General features: G+C 43.2%; 1 protein-coding gene across 2 annotated transcripts in view; it reads right to left on the bottom strand.

The window, feature by feature from the left end:
- The window catches only part of Mboat1 (membrane bound O-acyltransferase domain containing 1), a 103,426-nt gene that overhangs the window by 10,706 nt on the left and 75,936 nt on the right, over positions 1–16,784 (bottom strand). For both annotated transcript variants that reach the window (XM_055619088.1, XM_055619087.1), the window contains exons 6-10: positions 15,019–15,073; positions 13,282–13,465; positions 11,740–11,932; positions 6,016–6,119; positions 2,189–2,253 (exon numbers count right to left, since the gene is read on the bottom strand). In XM_055619088.1, the coding sequence (XP_055475063.1) occupies positions 2,189–2,253; positions 6,016–6,119; positions 11,740–11,932; positions 13,282–13,465; positions 15,019–15,073 (601 nt within the window). The remainder of the gene's footprint in view (positions 1–2,188; positions 2,254–6,015; positions 6,120–11,739; positions 11,933–13,281; positions 13,466–15,018; positions 15,074–16,784) is intronic.

Genomic DNA, 16,784 nt, shown 5'->3' with positions numbered 1-16,784 from the left:
TGATGATGATGATGATGATGATGATGATGATGATGATGATGATGATGATGATTTTGGTTTTTTGGGATAGGGTTTCTCTGTGTAACCGTGGTTGTCTTGGAGCTAGTTCTGTAGACCAGGCTGGCCTCAAACTCAAAGATCTGCCTGCCACCACTGCCTGGTAAATGTAATTGATTTACACTCAAATTCAGGGTTCCCTTTTTTACACTCATATTCTCCATTTTCATTAGAGGAAAACAAATACAACTGGGAAGAAACACACAGGATTAAACTCTATTCTACATAAAATTTTTCTTTTCTTTGTAATGAGGGTTTTATATATATATATATATATATATATATATATATATATATATATATATTGTATTTACTTTACATCATGATCATAGCCTCCTCCCTCCTCTCCTCCTAGTCCCTCCCTCCCACCCTCTTGACCCTACTCCCCTCATTTCCTCAGCTTCAGAAAAGGGGAGTTACCCCCCCATCCAACCCACCCCAACACATCAAGTCTCATCAGGATGGAGCTCCCCCTCCTTCACTAAGGCCAGGCCAGGCAGCCTGGCTAGGGCAAAGTGACTGAAAGCAGGCAACAGAGTCCATGTCATAGACAGCACCGGCTCAGCTTACCAGGGGACCCACATGAAGATCAAAATGCTCATCGGTTACATACAGGTAGGGGAGCTGCCATGGGGTCTAGTTTAGTTGACTCTGTTGTCCTGCAGCATTCTTGTCCCCTCCGGGTCTTTCTAACCTTCCCTCCCCTCTTCCACAGGACTCCCCGGGATCTGCTTGACTGTAAGTCTCAGCGTCTGTTCTGATTCAATCAGCTTCTGGAGGTGGGCCTCTCAGAGAATGGTTAGTAAGAGTTCTTTTTTTGACATGAGGATTAGGCATGTGCATCTTAAAAAACATTCTATGTATCTTTTTGAGTGAGTGAAATATTTTCTTTTTAAAATTTCTCATGTCTCAATCATCTTAGCCTGTACACTCCTAATGGAGACTGAATGTCTCTGAGCATGTTGGGACTACTCAGCATAAAGAAATAAAGGCTGGTGGTAAAATTGCCTACAATATTAATTACAAACAATCATGTTTATATCAGAATTTTAAAACAGTGGGAACAGGCAGTTTTTAGACAGCACCACATAAGCTTTATTTGAAGAATTACTGCACTGTCTCCTTTGCTTCAATAGCTATGTTTAAGCTATAGTTTAATTTGTTTTAAATAAAAATTTTTAATTTTTTAAATAATTTTTAAATAAAAACATTTTATTTAAACATATAATAAAAATTTAAATGAAAAAAATTTGCTCTAAGATAGTTTTAAAGGTATGTTATGTCTGTGTGGGGGTTTGTACACATGAGTGAACGTGCCTTGGGAACCAGAGGAAGGCACTGGATCTCTTAGAGTGCTGGAGTTACAGGCGGTGGTGAGACACCCGTGGACGTGATAGGAACTGCACTTGAATCCTCTGCAAGGGCAGGACACACTCAATCCCCAAACCATACCATCTCTTCAGCTCTGACTGTTTTGATTTGTGAAAGACACTGCTCAGCAAAACTTAATATTTTCATACTGTCCCTGCACGTCTTTCAGGGTGCATTCGCTAGGTGGAGTTTGGTGTTCCAAAGATAGTATATTCAGAGTTTCCCAACAAGGAATGCTTCTAAATTTAGAACACATAGAAGCAGGTCAGAGAAATGTCAACACACACGCATGCATGTCCGTCCCATAAAGCCCTCAGTTCTGGGAATAGCATCAGCCCTCATCAGGGATTTGACATTCACACTGACGTCCTAAGATCTGAAAACTAGACTCTCCTGGGTATCAAGCTTTATAGCACAGAAGCCAAAGCATCATTCTGGGAACAGACCTTTGTAGCTGTCACTCATAGCTCTGTGATTTTGGGCACATCATGTTACTCCTCTGCTTCACTTTCCACAGCTATTAAATGGAGTAATACAACTACTGACTTCTCACAGGACTGCTGTGTGGAACACAGCAATGAGCATTCTGGGATGAAATGGACTCATGCAGAGATCCTCTCAAGTCACTGTTCCTACTTTTTTTTAATTTATAAGGTGTGAATGTTGATGTCAAAGTGTCAGATGGCATGACTGGCAGGCAGCTGCCGCTCACCTAGGAAGCCCCTTCCATGAACAATAAGGTAGTTCTTGTGTCCCTTACCATTTCAGCCAAGTAGATGTCTGAATATTCCAGTTTTCTAAGTACATTTTGAAACTCGTGGCAGTCTAGAAACAAGAAAATAACACCTATCATTAGCTGAAAAAAAAAAAAAAAAAAAAAAAAAAAAAAAAAAAAAAAAACCCAAGCAATGGAAAGTCCTGCCCAGAATTCCCTTGCTCTCAGAGTTAATGTGGATCTCAAGCGGGATTACTCACAGTTCAGTCAGTCAGCTGTTCCAACACAGGCAGTAACATTTCCTGGCATTTATAAGATTTACTTTGCAGCCAAACCTTGGCTTGGAGACTTGGGTCTGTTCAAAACTTATTTTTACATTAGAGCAAAACTGAAGGGAAGTTCTGTCAATTCCCTCCCACTCTTATTTAAAAAAAAAAAAAAGAGCAAAGTCAAATGACTTAAAACTACTCTAGATGGGGGTTTAACATGGGGAAAGTTTAATCATCTGATTGCAGGGCTTTGGGGACAAGTTAAATGAAACTGTTATCTTTGTACTATGTGACCACATGCAAACTAGGTCAGCCTTTTACAGTCATTTCTAAAAATAGCTCCACAGTCCCGACTGTATCCAATTTTGCCTGGGACAGTAAGAGATTTCATGCATGAGGGGATCACAATACAGAGAAGAAAATATAGCAATATCACCCATCTGGCAACAGTGTAAGTCAGGCAACTGCCAAAAGAAGACAGCCCCAAATAAGCCATGAACTGTCCTTTCTCACTCAAAGAGTAACGCAAAGCATAGCTTTTTCCCGTGGAAAACCTTCAGCCATTAGAAACCCTTTTTGTGCAGGGAGGAGGGGGGGGAACTGCAGTCAGGATGTAATATTTGAGAGAAGAATGAAAAGGACAGACACACAGAGAGAGGCCACATACCTGCCTAATACTCTATGCTTAAAAAGAGAGGGTAGAGCAATAGAGCAAAAAAGATTGATGGAGGATGGCCCGGCAGATGACAGATACACAATACAGATAACAAACAGATGATAGAGAACACAGGTTGGGCAGGCAACAGATGATAACAGATAGATGATGTAAAACAGATGCATAGGTAGCATAGGTAGTTTTTTTGTCAACTTGAAACAAGCTAGAGTTAATTTGGGAAGATGATCCTCAATCGAGAAAATGCCCCCAACAGATTGTCTGTAGGCAAGTCTATAGATCACTTCCTTCATTAACGATTGGCGTGGGAGGGCCCAGCCCACTGTGGGCAGTGGCACCCCTGGGCAAGTAGTCCTGAGATGAACAAGAAAGCAAGCTGAAGAAGCCATTGGTGTGCAAGCCAGTAAATAGCACTCCTCCTCTGCATCAGCTCCTGCCTCCAGCTTCCTGCCCTGCTTTAGTTCCTGCCCTGACTTCCCTCAGTGATGGTCTGCGATGTAGAAGTGTAAGCTGAAATAAACCCTTTCCACCCCTAGTTGCTTTTAGTCACGGAGTTTTATCGCAGCAATAGAGACTCTAAGACAGGTTCATAGACATGGATGGATGATAATTAGATAAATGATAGGGAGTAGACTAAAAGATAAGAGGAAAATAGATTAGAGATACAGATGACAAATGGAAGGTAAATGGGTGATAGGTAACAGATGATGTATAATAGATTGTTAGATGAATTATTTAGTGTGTTTCTGCTTACATAGCTAATAGAATTCTATAAACATGGCCTTGGAGCACTGTAACTAAATCAGACTTGTTCCTTTGTTCTTACCCCATACCAAATACAATGAAAATCATTATTCTCATTTTCTCTTACAATAGGTATATAACTTAATATCATCTTTTGACCCCAAGCATATGAAAGGGTTCTGTCTTTTTGATGCACAGTTGGGATACGCTCATGGGCAGCCAAAAGTCAACAGTCTGAAGGACAACCAGCCCACAGTGCTTCAAGGGCGTGAAGTCCCTAAGGCCCAGGGCCTTCCCTGACATCTTCATAGGAAAGAGCGGCACATAGTCTTCATATGCTTTTCTGAGAATAGGAAAAGGTGGTTGTGATGTCTGGAAATTTTCTATTGGAAGAACGGTTTACTGTGGTGGGCAAAGTATCATTGCTCGCTCAGAACTAGTTCTAAATTTGGGCCATTTGTTTAACCATATTTGCCAGGGCTTTCTGACCCAGAGAGCCCTCAGATTCTCTAGAATCCAAATATCATCATTTTCTCCCCATAGTGAGTACTGTTTATGCAATTTGGTCAGCCTGAGGCATCAAACAGTACCATGAATTGAAAGTGAATATATGATGCAATTTGGTTAGGTAACAGGTACAAAGTGTTTCTATTTCTTTCTACCCATTTTTCTTTTGAAGTAACAGTGGAAGAAGAGGACAGGAGGAGGAAGAGTTGAAGGAGGAGGATGAGAAAGGAAAGGAGAAGAAAGAAGAAGAGGAAGACGAAAAGCGGGAAGGAGAGGATGAAAAAAGGGGAAGAGAAGGGGAGGAGGAAGGAGAGATGTGGGAAAAGAGAAGAAGGAATAAAAGGAGGAAGAGGAAAAGGAGAAGGCCAAAAAAGAGGAGGGGTAAGAGGGAAAGAAAAAGAAGGGCAAAAGAAAGAAGAGGAAGAGGAAAAGGAGATGAAGAAGGAAGAAGAGGAGGAGGAAGAAGAGGAGGAAAAGGAGGAGGATGGCGATGAGGAGGAAGAAATCTAACCCTCCTTATAGTTTTGGTAGGTGAGAGGCAGGCCACCTTCCCTCTGGAAGCCTCCCAAATGCAAAAGGCCTCAAGCAAAAAAAAGTTGGAGGTTTTATCAGTGGCTCCTTTCTGTCAGCTTTCCACTCAATGTGCGTGGAAGATGCTCAATCTCCCAGGCTTCCTGTTCTCACATCTGCCCCAGGATAGGTAGGAATAAAAAACTCACAGCCACCCTGAGCAGGCTGGCTAGGAAACTAGTGTTCCTGCATGGTGAGAAGCCTGGCCTTCCCCCATTGCTGCAGGACTGTAATGGAAGTTTTGGTTTCTTTGTAAACTCAGTTATGTTATGTAAATATGTTTTTATTTTAATCCCAAGTGTGGTATTTTAGTTGGGCTATAGTTTGTCCACACCTGTTAACTGTCACATGCTGGGCGTGATCTTTGCCTTCCACACCCCCGAAGAGGGGTGTGGTCTAGGACTCAGAGTGTAAACCTGAGAGCCTGAGAAAGAAAAGGGGATGTGTATGTGGTTGCATTCTGTGTTGGCATGGAGCAAGTAGCAGTTTGGAGAGACCAGAGACCAAAGACGGTGTGGCAGTTTGGAGTAGAGAGGTGGAGAGAAACACTTTTGGGGCGCAGTGGTGTGAAGGAGTCTGCTAGCTGTGTCTGTGGTTGACCAAGATTGGTATAGAGCCCTAAAAGAACCCCTTGACCTAAAATAGCCGGGAGAAGTAAGGAGGTCTGGGCCCCCTCTTCCCACTCACCTTTTCTCTCTCCTACTTAAGCATGGGGGGTTGATGGAAGGGAGGTTGGCCTAAAGGTTGGCCTAAACAACCCAAATAAAGTAGAGTTTTTAAAAAGGCCGCTACAGGTGGCTTTCTGCTCCACAGGACCTAAGGCTCTGTGACGTGGTAGCCCTATCCGTGCTAGTGCTTATTAAGTCAAAGCAAACTGAAATAATGTGGTCCAAAGGAACAATGTCTGTTTCCAAAGACACAAAGAGAACGGTGATCCGATAATAAAAACAGGGGAAGAGACACACTAATCCTAGCGGGCTAAAAGGTGTGCATTGAGGCAGTGCTTCTCAAAAAAAAAAAAAAAAAATAGCTTTCGCCAGGCACTCTGGGAATCCCACACTCAGAGCAATTGCTCACTTTACTGTTCATTCCAGGAGCACCATACTCACCTCAATCTTCCAGATGTTCAGGTTAGACAAGAGATCCCAACGGGAGTTCCCATCTGCATCCACGCCACTGAACCCAAAGCCAGCTGCATTGTGCACCGCGTCCGCTGTGTTTTTAAAGACAAAAAAGGCAGAGGCCTTTAAAGGAGTGCAAACACCTGTCTAGTTCCAACACCAGAAGCCTATTTGGTAGTTTCTTGGAATATGAATCAAAAAAACAAACAAAGGTTTGGGCATCATTATGATAGAGCTATTTGGTGAGCTTGGTTCTTATCCATTTGTTCCCTGGCCTTTTAGTGAATGCTTGCTAGACGGCACAAGAGTGGATGACCATAGAACGGAAAGAGGAACATCAGGGAGGAGTGAAGAAATGAGAAGAAGACATTAGTAGAAGGATTCAGTGACTGGCAGGGTGTTAGGGGAAGAGAAGAGGGTAAAATACACCACTGTTTACATGCCAATAAGGGGCATTGTAGAGGGCAAGAGTTATCACTAGAACTGGAAGATACTAAATTTTCTACAGTCCCTCTTGCTGTGGCTACAGCAATTTTAAGGAAGAAAGGGTTTATTTCTGCTCCTGGTGGAGAAGGCAGTCACACAGCACCCTCAGTGAGGAAGGAGAGAGAGAGGAATGCTGGCTCTCTATTCACTTTCTCCTTTTGAGTCCATCTAGGACCCCAGACTGTGGAATCACATTCACACCCAGGGCAGGTTTTCCTACCTCAGTTAAGTCTCTCTGGAAATACCTTCAGGCATGCTCAGAGGTGTGTGCCCCAGGTTATCTGAAATCCCACCAAGATGACTTTCAACATTAAACATCTCAGGTGTTAAAGGGTTAGGTGTGCTATGTCAAGAGAGACCCAGTACTGGAAGAAAACGGGAACTTTTTCTAGATAAGTTACATACAAGAGGCTGACAGGCTAACACAAGATGCAATTAAGGAAAGTTTCAGCTCACAACAAGGTAGAGAAGCCAAGCTTGTAACGGGGAACCAGCTCAATGGAAGCCACACAAGGACACAGTGATCAGCACCCACCACAATGTGTGGTGGTAGAGCTTGGGAGGTAGGGACCGAAGGATGGAGAGTACAAGATTATTCTTAGTTATGTAGGAAGTAATAAAGCTTGAACTACACAGGAACATTCTGTCTCAAAAGAAAAAAAAGATAAAAAGAAAATAGCAAGCCATCTTTACCCACAGTCATTCTGAAAGCCCCTGCTTCCATCTCTATTTACTTAACTCAACTATAAGAAAATGGTCCCCAAAGGAACAATTTACCTCAAGTCAATGCCTTAATGAGGTGTTTTGTAACCAACTAGACTCTTGACAAGCGCCCAATGTTATGATGAAGACCAAAAGACTAATTTTTCTCCTTTATCATATTCCAAATTCTGTTAGAATATACTCTTCAAGAAAATAGTCATTAGTGACTCACACTAACTAAACCACAGTGCTTTACAGTTCTAGATCTGGAGGAGATCGCAGAGGACCCTCCTATATAAGTTCAAGTCCAAGTGCTGACAGCCTTCCAAACCCACCGGAAAGGAGCCCACCTTCCTAAGAGCCACTCCAAAGCAGATGGCCTTCTCCAGGTGGGAGGGTGGATTTGAGCTTAGTTGTCCAGCACTTGTCATGGATTTAATCCCCAGGACTGGAGAGGGAGAAAGGGGAGGGAGGGAGGTGAGAGAACGGGATGGGGGGTGGAGAAAAAGAGAACACAGATCTATGTTTATCTCCTCTATTTTTAGTGTAGTTGATGATTTAACGATGCTTATCTTAGGCTTGGCTTAGTTGAAAACTATCTGGTTTCTCACAGAAGAAAGGATTTAAAAGGACAGAGCCCCATGTCATCCTCTCTCCCCTAGAGGGAAACTCAGTAGAGAGGAAAGGAAAAACAAAGAAAGAAAATGCCTGAAAAAGGAGAATCATGGCTTCGTATATGTGAGAATATATCTATGAATGACAGACATCAACTAGGTGACAACTGAAACCACAGCTGGACAACCCACAGCAAGGCCAGAACAGTGATTCTTAACTTCCTGTCTTCTCCTTCAACTCTGTGCCCACCACAGAGCTGAAAAAAACCCAAGCAGCACTCATGTGCATGAATGTGTGCTTTCTGTTGCCATCATCTTCCACACTCAGATTTTCACAAAACACCTGAAAAAAAAAAACCACTTAAGGCCGGGACAGGCTTACTTCAGCTCAGCCCCAGAGCCGTCACTGTAGGGAAGGGTGTGTGTGTGGCAGAGCATGTCACATCACGGCACTCAGGAAGCAGAAAGAGCAAGAATGACCATGTCCTCATCTTTCTTCTTCTCCATCTTGTCCCACCAGAGCCCTCAGCTTATGGGCAGTGCTGCCAGCAGGCAGAACTGGAATTCCCTCTCAGCTAACTGTCTCTGGAAATAACCTTATAGACACACCGACAAGAGTGCTTTACTAACAGCCTATGTGCATCTCAAAGCCAGGAAGATGACCTTCAAGATGAGCCATCATACAGCTTTCTGGGTTTCTGCACCCAACACCTTACAGGCATTTCTTATTTACCCCCACAGCAGCATTAGCAGGGTCAGCAGGGTAAGGGTAGGCTCAACAGCATACTAATACAAAATCTAGAGGGGGTGACTAACTTCTAGAAGCCTACTATCTCCTAAGGATAAAATGGATATAACAGTGGCACCCGAGTTAAAGAGTTGAGATATGTATAAAGTGCACAGCACAGAGCCCATCCAAGAAAGCGCTCAAGAAAGGATGGTGGTGACCAGTGTTAATCATAATGGCTTCTGCTAATGGGAATGCAAAGGATACTGGGACTGTGTTTGTTTGTTCCATGTTCAGACCATTCCAGTGTAGGCAGCCCTGAATCTGAAGGCCAGAACGGATTCCACATCATTAAGGGTTAAGAGTGCCTTTGAGAGATGACTTGCTCCCAGAATCACCCTATTTGGAGAGTCAGGATTCCCTGTTCTGCACAGAGCTTTCCTCAGAAGTTTATCTTAAGATTCCATTATGGCCCAGAGAAGCCAGAGTGAGGTTCTGACTCATAGCCCCAAACCGGCTTTTCTTTCACCATGCACAGTGTAACTTACCATGGCAGACAAGCTGATTTGGATATCCCTTTCTTGAAGTTTGTGGTCCTTAAGACACAGCCTACACTACAGCTCAGTGTCCCTAATGACTGCCAGTTAGTTAGGGGGAATCAGAATGGGATGTCGAAAGAGAATTGTTTTACTATTTTGATAAAAACAGTAACGAGAGCAAGAATCATGGTGCACTGCAGCTGATCCAGAAGAGGCCAGCTTTAAGGGTTAAATTTATAATAATTTATAATTAGTATGTCAATTATATGTAGATGGCATTTTAAAGAGCTGGTTAAAACAATTATGTGGTTAAGCAATTTAACTGTCTCCCAATGGGCTAATTCATTGCTTTTTTTTATTCATAAATAATACAAACGTTAATATCAGACTAGCCCATGTTATATAAATTGGAAAAAACTTCAAATCAAAACTCTGAAAATTAATGAAGTGTTTCCAGTGTGCAACCAGGAAAACATAAAGATGAGGGGAAAAAAGCAGCTGAGCGAAGGAGAAAGCTGTCCAGAAGAGTGACACCTGCATTCCAAAAGTCTGGGAGTTCTCCTAAGGACTGAATGGCATCCTGTTCCCTGGCTCCCTCCCACCCAAACACTGTCAGCACAACCCACCTTGAGTCAGACTCGACCCATGAGGCCACGGAATGGCCTTCTTTCCTCCTTAAATCTGGAGCTGATTTAGTCCATAGCCAGCCCTTAAGCCCTGAGATTCAAAATGTGGGAGCAGGAAGGGAAGGGAGAGAAGAGAAAAAGCAAAGTAAGTGGAAATAGAAAATACAGAAAGGGAGGAAGACAGTTCTCACTCTCTCCCAAGCCCTCTCTCTCTCTCTCTCTCTCTACACACACACACACACACACACACACACACACACCTGCACACTTAGGTTAGAGCAAAATGAAAGCATTAACTATTTTTGCACGGGAAAACATATATAAGCAGGGATCCAAGTAGACTCCTGGCTACCCAAGATAAAACTGCCTAGCTACCAAGGAAACAAAGAAGGCAGCATTTAAAAAAAAAACAAAAAAAAAAACTAGCAAAGCAGCAGCAGAATCAGGAAGGAGGGGAACAGGTTTTGAAATACATTTTTCCTACATCTTGTGCCCACTGGGGCAGCTCTTGATGCTTCTTGCCCAATTGATGGAAAGGTCTGTGTTCACACAAAATGTCACAGTCTTGAGAAGCAGAAGATATTTCCTAGCACAAAGCCTGGTGCTCAACAAATACCCCTACATTAAACTGAATGAAACTGGGACCAAAACACAGCACACCATAACTTTATGTCCCGGCAGAGGCAGAGGCACAGGCAGGTGGATCTCTGAGTTTGACTCAGCCTGGTCTACAGAGAGGGTTCCAGGCTCGCCAGGATTACATAGTAAGATTCTGTCTCTGGGACTGGAGAGATGGCTCAGAGGTTAAGAGCATTGGCTGCTCTTCCAGAGGACCTGAGTTCAATTCCCAGCAACCACATGGTGGCTCACAACCACCCCTTCTGGCACACAGGTGTACATGCAGACAGAACACTATATAGATAATAAATAAATAAATAAATAAATAAATAAATAAATAAATAAATAGTTTCCAGAAAAAAAAAAAAAGATCCTTTCACAAAGAAAACGAAACAATCAGCTCTAAGTCTGATGTCACTGGCCAGTTGTTAGGGAAATACTACATTTGGGCTGAACTTATGCATACATAGTTTTGCAATTAAAAGTAACCTGGCCTTGGAGGAATTGCTTACCGGGCACAAAGTTTGTGCTTGGGGAATGGAAGTTTCTTGCTCTCAGTAGTCACACACTGTCATGAAAAACCTGCCACTGCTGAACTGCATGCCTAAATGGCATGTTACAAATATTTGAATAAAGAAAATAATTTTGCATCTGCAAAGTTTAAAACCTGAAGCACAAACTAAGAAGAGGACCTGAGTCATGTATTGTTCCTTAATCTGCAGTCTGGAGACAAATGACCAGGAACTGTTGAATGACAAGCTTGACTCACTCTAACCTTCTGTCTTAAATCACAGTCCTTTATTGGCCTCAGTAAGCGCATTAGTTCTTCTCTTAGCAAAGCTTTGTACAACTCTATCAAAATTCTTTCGAAGGAAAGAGATAAAGCCTTGAGATTGATCAACACTCTCCAAAAGAAAAAAAAAGAGTGAAAAACCAAGTGAATCTAAATGTTCAGGAGAGCGGAAAACCTTGAACTCAGCTTCCTTCTGAAGCAGCAAGCTCAGCATTTCCTTCACCGGGTGCAGCCTAAACTGGTGTGTGAGTTAGTAAAATTCATCATGCATACATACAGCCAAGAAAAATGAAAAGCAAGCCAGACTGTACTGGAATTTTGTCTTAACTTTACACTGCAGTCAATGGCCAAGTTCAGGAGTTGGAAGCTGTTATGGATGCTGAGTTTAAACAACCAGCCTAGACACCTTCTTCTCACCGATAACTGAGTTTACGGAGGGTAGAAGAAAGGAGTGCAATGTTGAAGGTGAAAACTGGCAGTGGCTTCACTGCCACCCACGAAGGACTGGACTTTATTATGACTCAACAAAACAAATGATATCCTGGCCAAGCCATCCAGAGAGGACCTTTCCACTCCTCATTCAGTTGGGCCACTCCATCAAACTTACCTAATGTCCACGCAAAGTAATACTTGGGCTTTGCGGCTTGCATGACGACATATAAGTACCAGAGACGACTCAGAAAGTTGGCCTTATGTACAAACCAGTCATCAATAAGGAAGGTGACAGGAAAGGACTTAGAGAGTGTCAAAAACAACAGGAGAGACATCAAGGTCATGCACAACTTCTGTATCACAGCTCCCTAGAATGGAGGAGGGGGGAAGCCATGTAACTACAAACGTACAAAGACCACAGTTTTGGCAACAGCATCTAAGTTATCAATTACTTCCCTAGAAGGAAGGGCAATGGGTGTGGGTTTTCTTCCTCAAAACACAAATCTCATTGGATTAGGTTAAGTGGCGTATGATGCAGAACACACATGTAACCCTTGAGGAATGGAGTATTCGCTATAAACATGGAACATATCTGAATTTTAGTCTTTTAGTCTCCTACCAACATAAGTTAGGTAGGGTTGTTGTCCAAAACATAAGGGAGATGGATACCATTGGAGGGTAGCAATTTTCCACCAGAAAGCAATTACCATTTGCTTTCCACTAGTACAGCCTGCAAAGCCAGGAAAACATGCTTGAGTCAACAGCCAGGAGGTAAAGGCTTCCCGTATAATGGATTCTTTGCTGGTGATTGAACACCCAAGACAGTTCATGGGTAGATAATGGGGAACATTAGCTTCCAAAGATGACTCAAGTGTTTAATCTGGTATCGTGGTTAGCTGTCACTTTGACATAAACCTACAGTCACCAGGGAAGAAGGAAGCTCAGTGGATGAAATGCTTCTACCAGAATGGCCTGTGGCATGTCTATGAGGCATTTTCCTAATTGCTAATTGATGTAGGAGGGCCCAGGGGCTCTAGGCATAGGGCCTGGCTGTAGAAGAAAGGTAACTGAACATGAGCCAACAAGCGAGCCAGGAAGCAGTTCTGTGGTCTCTGCTTCAGCCAGTGTCCAGGTTTTTGCCTGCAGCTACTGTTCTGTCTTCTCTCAACCATGGACTATAACTTGGAAGCTAAATAAGCCTTTTCCTCCTCCAGCTGTTTTTGATCATGGTTTTATCACAGCATTAGAGATACAAACTAGGACATCTGGGGTTAGGATGTGCTGAGTTTTAGGTTTATCAGGCTTCAGTAATTTTGCCCAGTTCCTCTGACTTTCCAGGAAATGTCATCCTGTAGTTTCCAACTTCCTAAGGATGGGTACCCTTTGTAACACAGCACAGCAATGGTGTCCATCCCAGAGGGCATTGGGGATTCTGTGAATGGACACAACAAGGGGCCGAGAACAGTGCTTGGCTCCAAATTAAGTGATCTTATACAGAGAACAGCTTAAATAATTGCCTAGATTTGATTTTAGGCAAATAGGGTGTGGATGATTGGTCATATTCTCTGTTAAAGCTGTTTGACATTTGGCTGTTACTCTTTCCTTTTTCCATTCTAGGGATCAAATCCAGGATCTCATGCAAGCTGGGCAAGTTTTCCATCCCCAAGCTACATTCTCTGAAACTCCAAAAAAACCATACTGAGTGCTAAAAACTTACATTGGGAGAAGGTTCGGGCAAACTATGGAAATCTCGTTGCTTCCAGTTCACTTCCAGCAGCTTTGTATGTATGTGTCTCCCTTCAATGAAGGCCACATAGTCCTTGAAGTTGTTACAAGGGCCAGCTATGACACTCATGAAGTTGAGATGGTAGCTTAAGTATTCCAAAAGCGAGGGCTTCACTCTGTAAAGATAAGCGAAATTTAGAACCTGAGCATTCATCGATGTTCAGTTCTTCATCAGAACATGCCCATATACCTGAAAGTTATTATTGATACCAAGACCTTTCAATTCTGTTTTCTGTAAAATCCAGCTAAGAGAGACACCTTTCAGGCAAGAACCATGGATGAAATGTTATTGAGATGGTCATAGTTCCATGTCACCCCCTGCTGGCGAGGACTATAAACACTGAGGGAGGCATGTCTGCGTCTCAGAACTGGTCTTTTCTCATCACCTCTGTCTGCTTGCATCACAAAATGAAGGTATAAACAAAGGCAGGGTGAGAATCTGACCTAATGTCCGTGGCTGAGATGCTCCAGAGAGGGGAATTTCTCTCCCAACTGCCAACATAAATACAAAGTAAATGGTGGGTGGACCCAACCGGTTTCCACTTGGAAGCCACACAAAACCAACTGTGACAATCTGTCGTCTGCTTGGGTGTCTGGGTCCAGGAAAGGAGAGCAGGGAGAACCTGGAGTGCGTGGCTCTGCTCAAAGCTTCAAGGGTACATGTGCTAGCAGGGGAAAAGTGTGGTAAGGGAGCACGTGAAACACTGTCATCAGACTGTGCCTTAATAGCCACATAGCTTTGAGCAAGAAGCTGGGCTTAGCAGAATTTGCCAGAGCTTCACAGCTGTTTCCAAGTCTTAGTTCTTAGTGAAGGCACCACCTGGGCCTCCTTAGGGAAGCCAGCCAGCTCTTGGGACCTTCTACAAGGAACCCATCCCCCAGCCATGTCTGCTCTTAGTGAGCCATCCCAATGGCGCTTTCATCCCCAATCAGTGTTTTTCTCCTGATTGTTTAGGGGGTCCCCCTTTCTCTCTAACACCATTCTCTTTCCTCTGCCTGTCCATTCTAGCGAAGGACCACCTTCAGAATCCCTCTGACTCCTGGATTCTCTATGAACTACTTCCTACCATTCCCTGTGCTGGGGACCTAATCATACTACACGTGTCTCAAAGACCCCTGACACAAGTCCAATAAAAATAATTCTGGAGTGGACACACACATCTTGTGAAAAGAGAATATCACACAAGTGACAAAATTAGAGGAGAGATTCATGGGCCCTTTACCTCTACCCTACAGCAAACCCAAACGCACACAGAAATAATCCATATGCAAGAGTAGCCATTGCTTAGCATGGTCCAAAGGCAAAGATTAGTAGACAGAGAAGAGGCCATCAATAGCAGATTCAACAGGAATATCCTATCCACGTCATGAAATTAATATTTGAGTATTTATTAAAATGAAGAAACTCTAGACCAATGGTTCTCAACCTATGGGTCACGACCCATTCGGTAGATTGCATATCGGATACCCTGTATGTGAGATATTTACATTATAACTCAGAGCAGTAGCAGAGTTACAGTTATAAGGTCGCAGTGAAAATAACTGTACTGTGGGGGTGACCCACAACATGAGGCGCTGTATTAAAGGGTCGCAGCATTAGGAGAGTTGAGAACCACCACCCTAGACACATGCCAGTGGCTCTAGAAAGTTCTGCTCATTGCTAACTTACTTCACAGCAAGTCGGAGTTGCTCGGCGGAAAGATCTTCAGCTTTTCGACCTAATCCTGCGAAATGAAATTAGAAGATGTGTAAAGTGAAATAAGGTACAAATCCCGAAGGAGTCTTCCCAAACTCATTTGGGAAAAGCCAATTGTTTTTTGCTTCATCTACTATAAAGAGTCTCCAGTTTTTGTTTTTTTTTTCAAAAACCCTGCAGGAGGAAGGCATTAGTTGACCAGGAGCTTACCACACATGAAGCCCTGGACTCCATCTTTATGATGGGTATAAAGTTATCCTAGATTAGTTTCCCATGAGTCCACATGAAGAAGGAGAGTCTCCATAGGTTTGTATGACTAAGGGGCCATTCAAGGTCAGTTGTTATTTAGTTTGTCTGGTAGGATGTTAGCTCCGGAGAACCCTGCCCAGGCCTTACCACATGGCAGGATTCCATTGCCCTAGCAGCCGTAAGAGTGCCTTTTGTGGGCTGAGCCAATTCAAATGTCTGCCTCATGATGCCAAGTGGGAAACCCAGTATGATGGTTAACAGTGACTGTCCACTGGACAGGTCCTAGAATCACCTAGGAGACAAGCCTCTCTGTGCATGCTTGTGAGGGCTTGTCTAGAAGCGGTTAAGCGAGGTGGGGGAAACCCACCTTAACTATAGGCAGCACCACTCCAAGGGCTGGGTTCTTGGGCTTACTGAAAAGGAAATATGAGCTAAGTACCAACATGCATCCCTCTCTGCTTCCTGGCTTCAGATGCACTCATGTGCCAGCCTTGATGGCACTGTACCTCCAACTAGGAGCCAAAGCAAACCCTTTGTGCCTTAAGTTGCCTTGGTCAGAGCTATTTTGTCATAGCACAGGGGAAAAAAAAAACTAATTTACCTGAGAATTTGGAGAGGTTGTATGTACTGGGGGAAGCTGAGAGGACTGGGATGAGATCCAACTGGGGAAGAAGCAAAGACTTCCTCCTTCCAAACAGCAGAAGGAATATAACCCCAACAACAGGGAAAGCACAAAGGCTTATCAGATTTTCTTCTTTTTTTTCAGACTCATCCACAGTAGTCAGACTTACAACTGAAAGCAGTGTTTGCTTCCTGTAACTTTACATGCTACCTTGGAGTCAAAGAAACCAAAAGTAGTATCTTTGTGGATTTCCGTGCCCTGCCCCTTTTTTGTTAGATAAGCTCTCACTATGTAGCCCAGGCTGGCCTTGAACCTGCAGCCCTTCTGTCTATGCTGTCCAAGTGCTGGGAGTACAGAATTGAGCCACATATTGACTCTGAAGTACAATAAGCAACATAAGAGACTAAATCTGCCTAGCAACCACGAAGACAATTCCACAAAGCACTTAAATTAGGAGTGGTGGCTCAGGCCTGTAATCACAGCATATGGAAGGCAGAGACAGGGGGATTGGGTTTCAGGCCAGCTAGGAGGCATAATAAGATCCTGTCAAAGGAAAATGCCTAAGAAAAGACAAGAGTGTTTCTGGAGTTCCCTCACTCCTCCCACACACAAGGGGAGGGAAAGAAAAGAAAAAGTAAATAAACACTTTACTCAGTGTTAGGAATATTCCTTGTTAGGAATACTGGAGGAAATGTGGTAAAGGGAAAGTACTTAAATGTAAATTTAGCCCCAAAGCCTTTTTCAAAATTAAAAAAAGAGGAGGAGGAAAAGGAAGAGGGAGGGAGGAGGAAGAGGAGGAGGCAGTGTAAAAAAAAAGAAAGAAAGAAAAGAAAAGAAAAGAAAAGAAAAGAAAAGAAAAGAAAAGAAA

This window comes from Psammomys obesus, unplaced genomic scaffold, assembly GCF_907164565.1.
Source record: "Psammomys obesus unplaced genomic scaffold, mPsaObe1.curated_primary_1811, whole genome shotgun sequence".
Taxonomy (NCBI): domain Eukaryota; kingdom Metazoa; phylum Chordata; class Mammalia; order Rodentia; family Muridae; genus Psammomys; species Psammomys obesus.
Note: the sequence above shows the minus strand (reverse complement) of the source record. Positions and strands in the feature narration are given on the sequence as shown.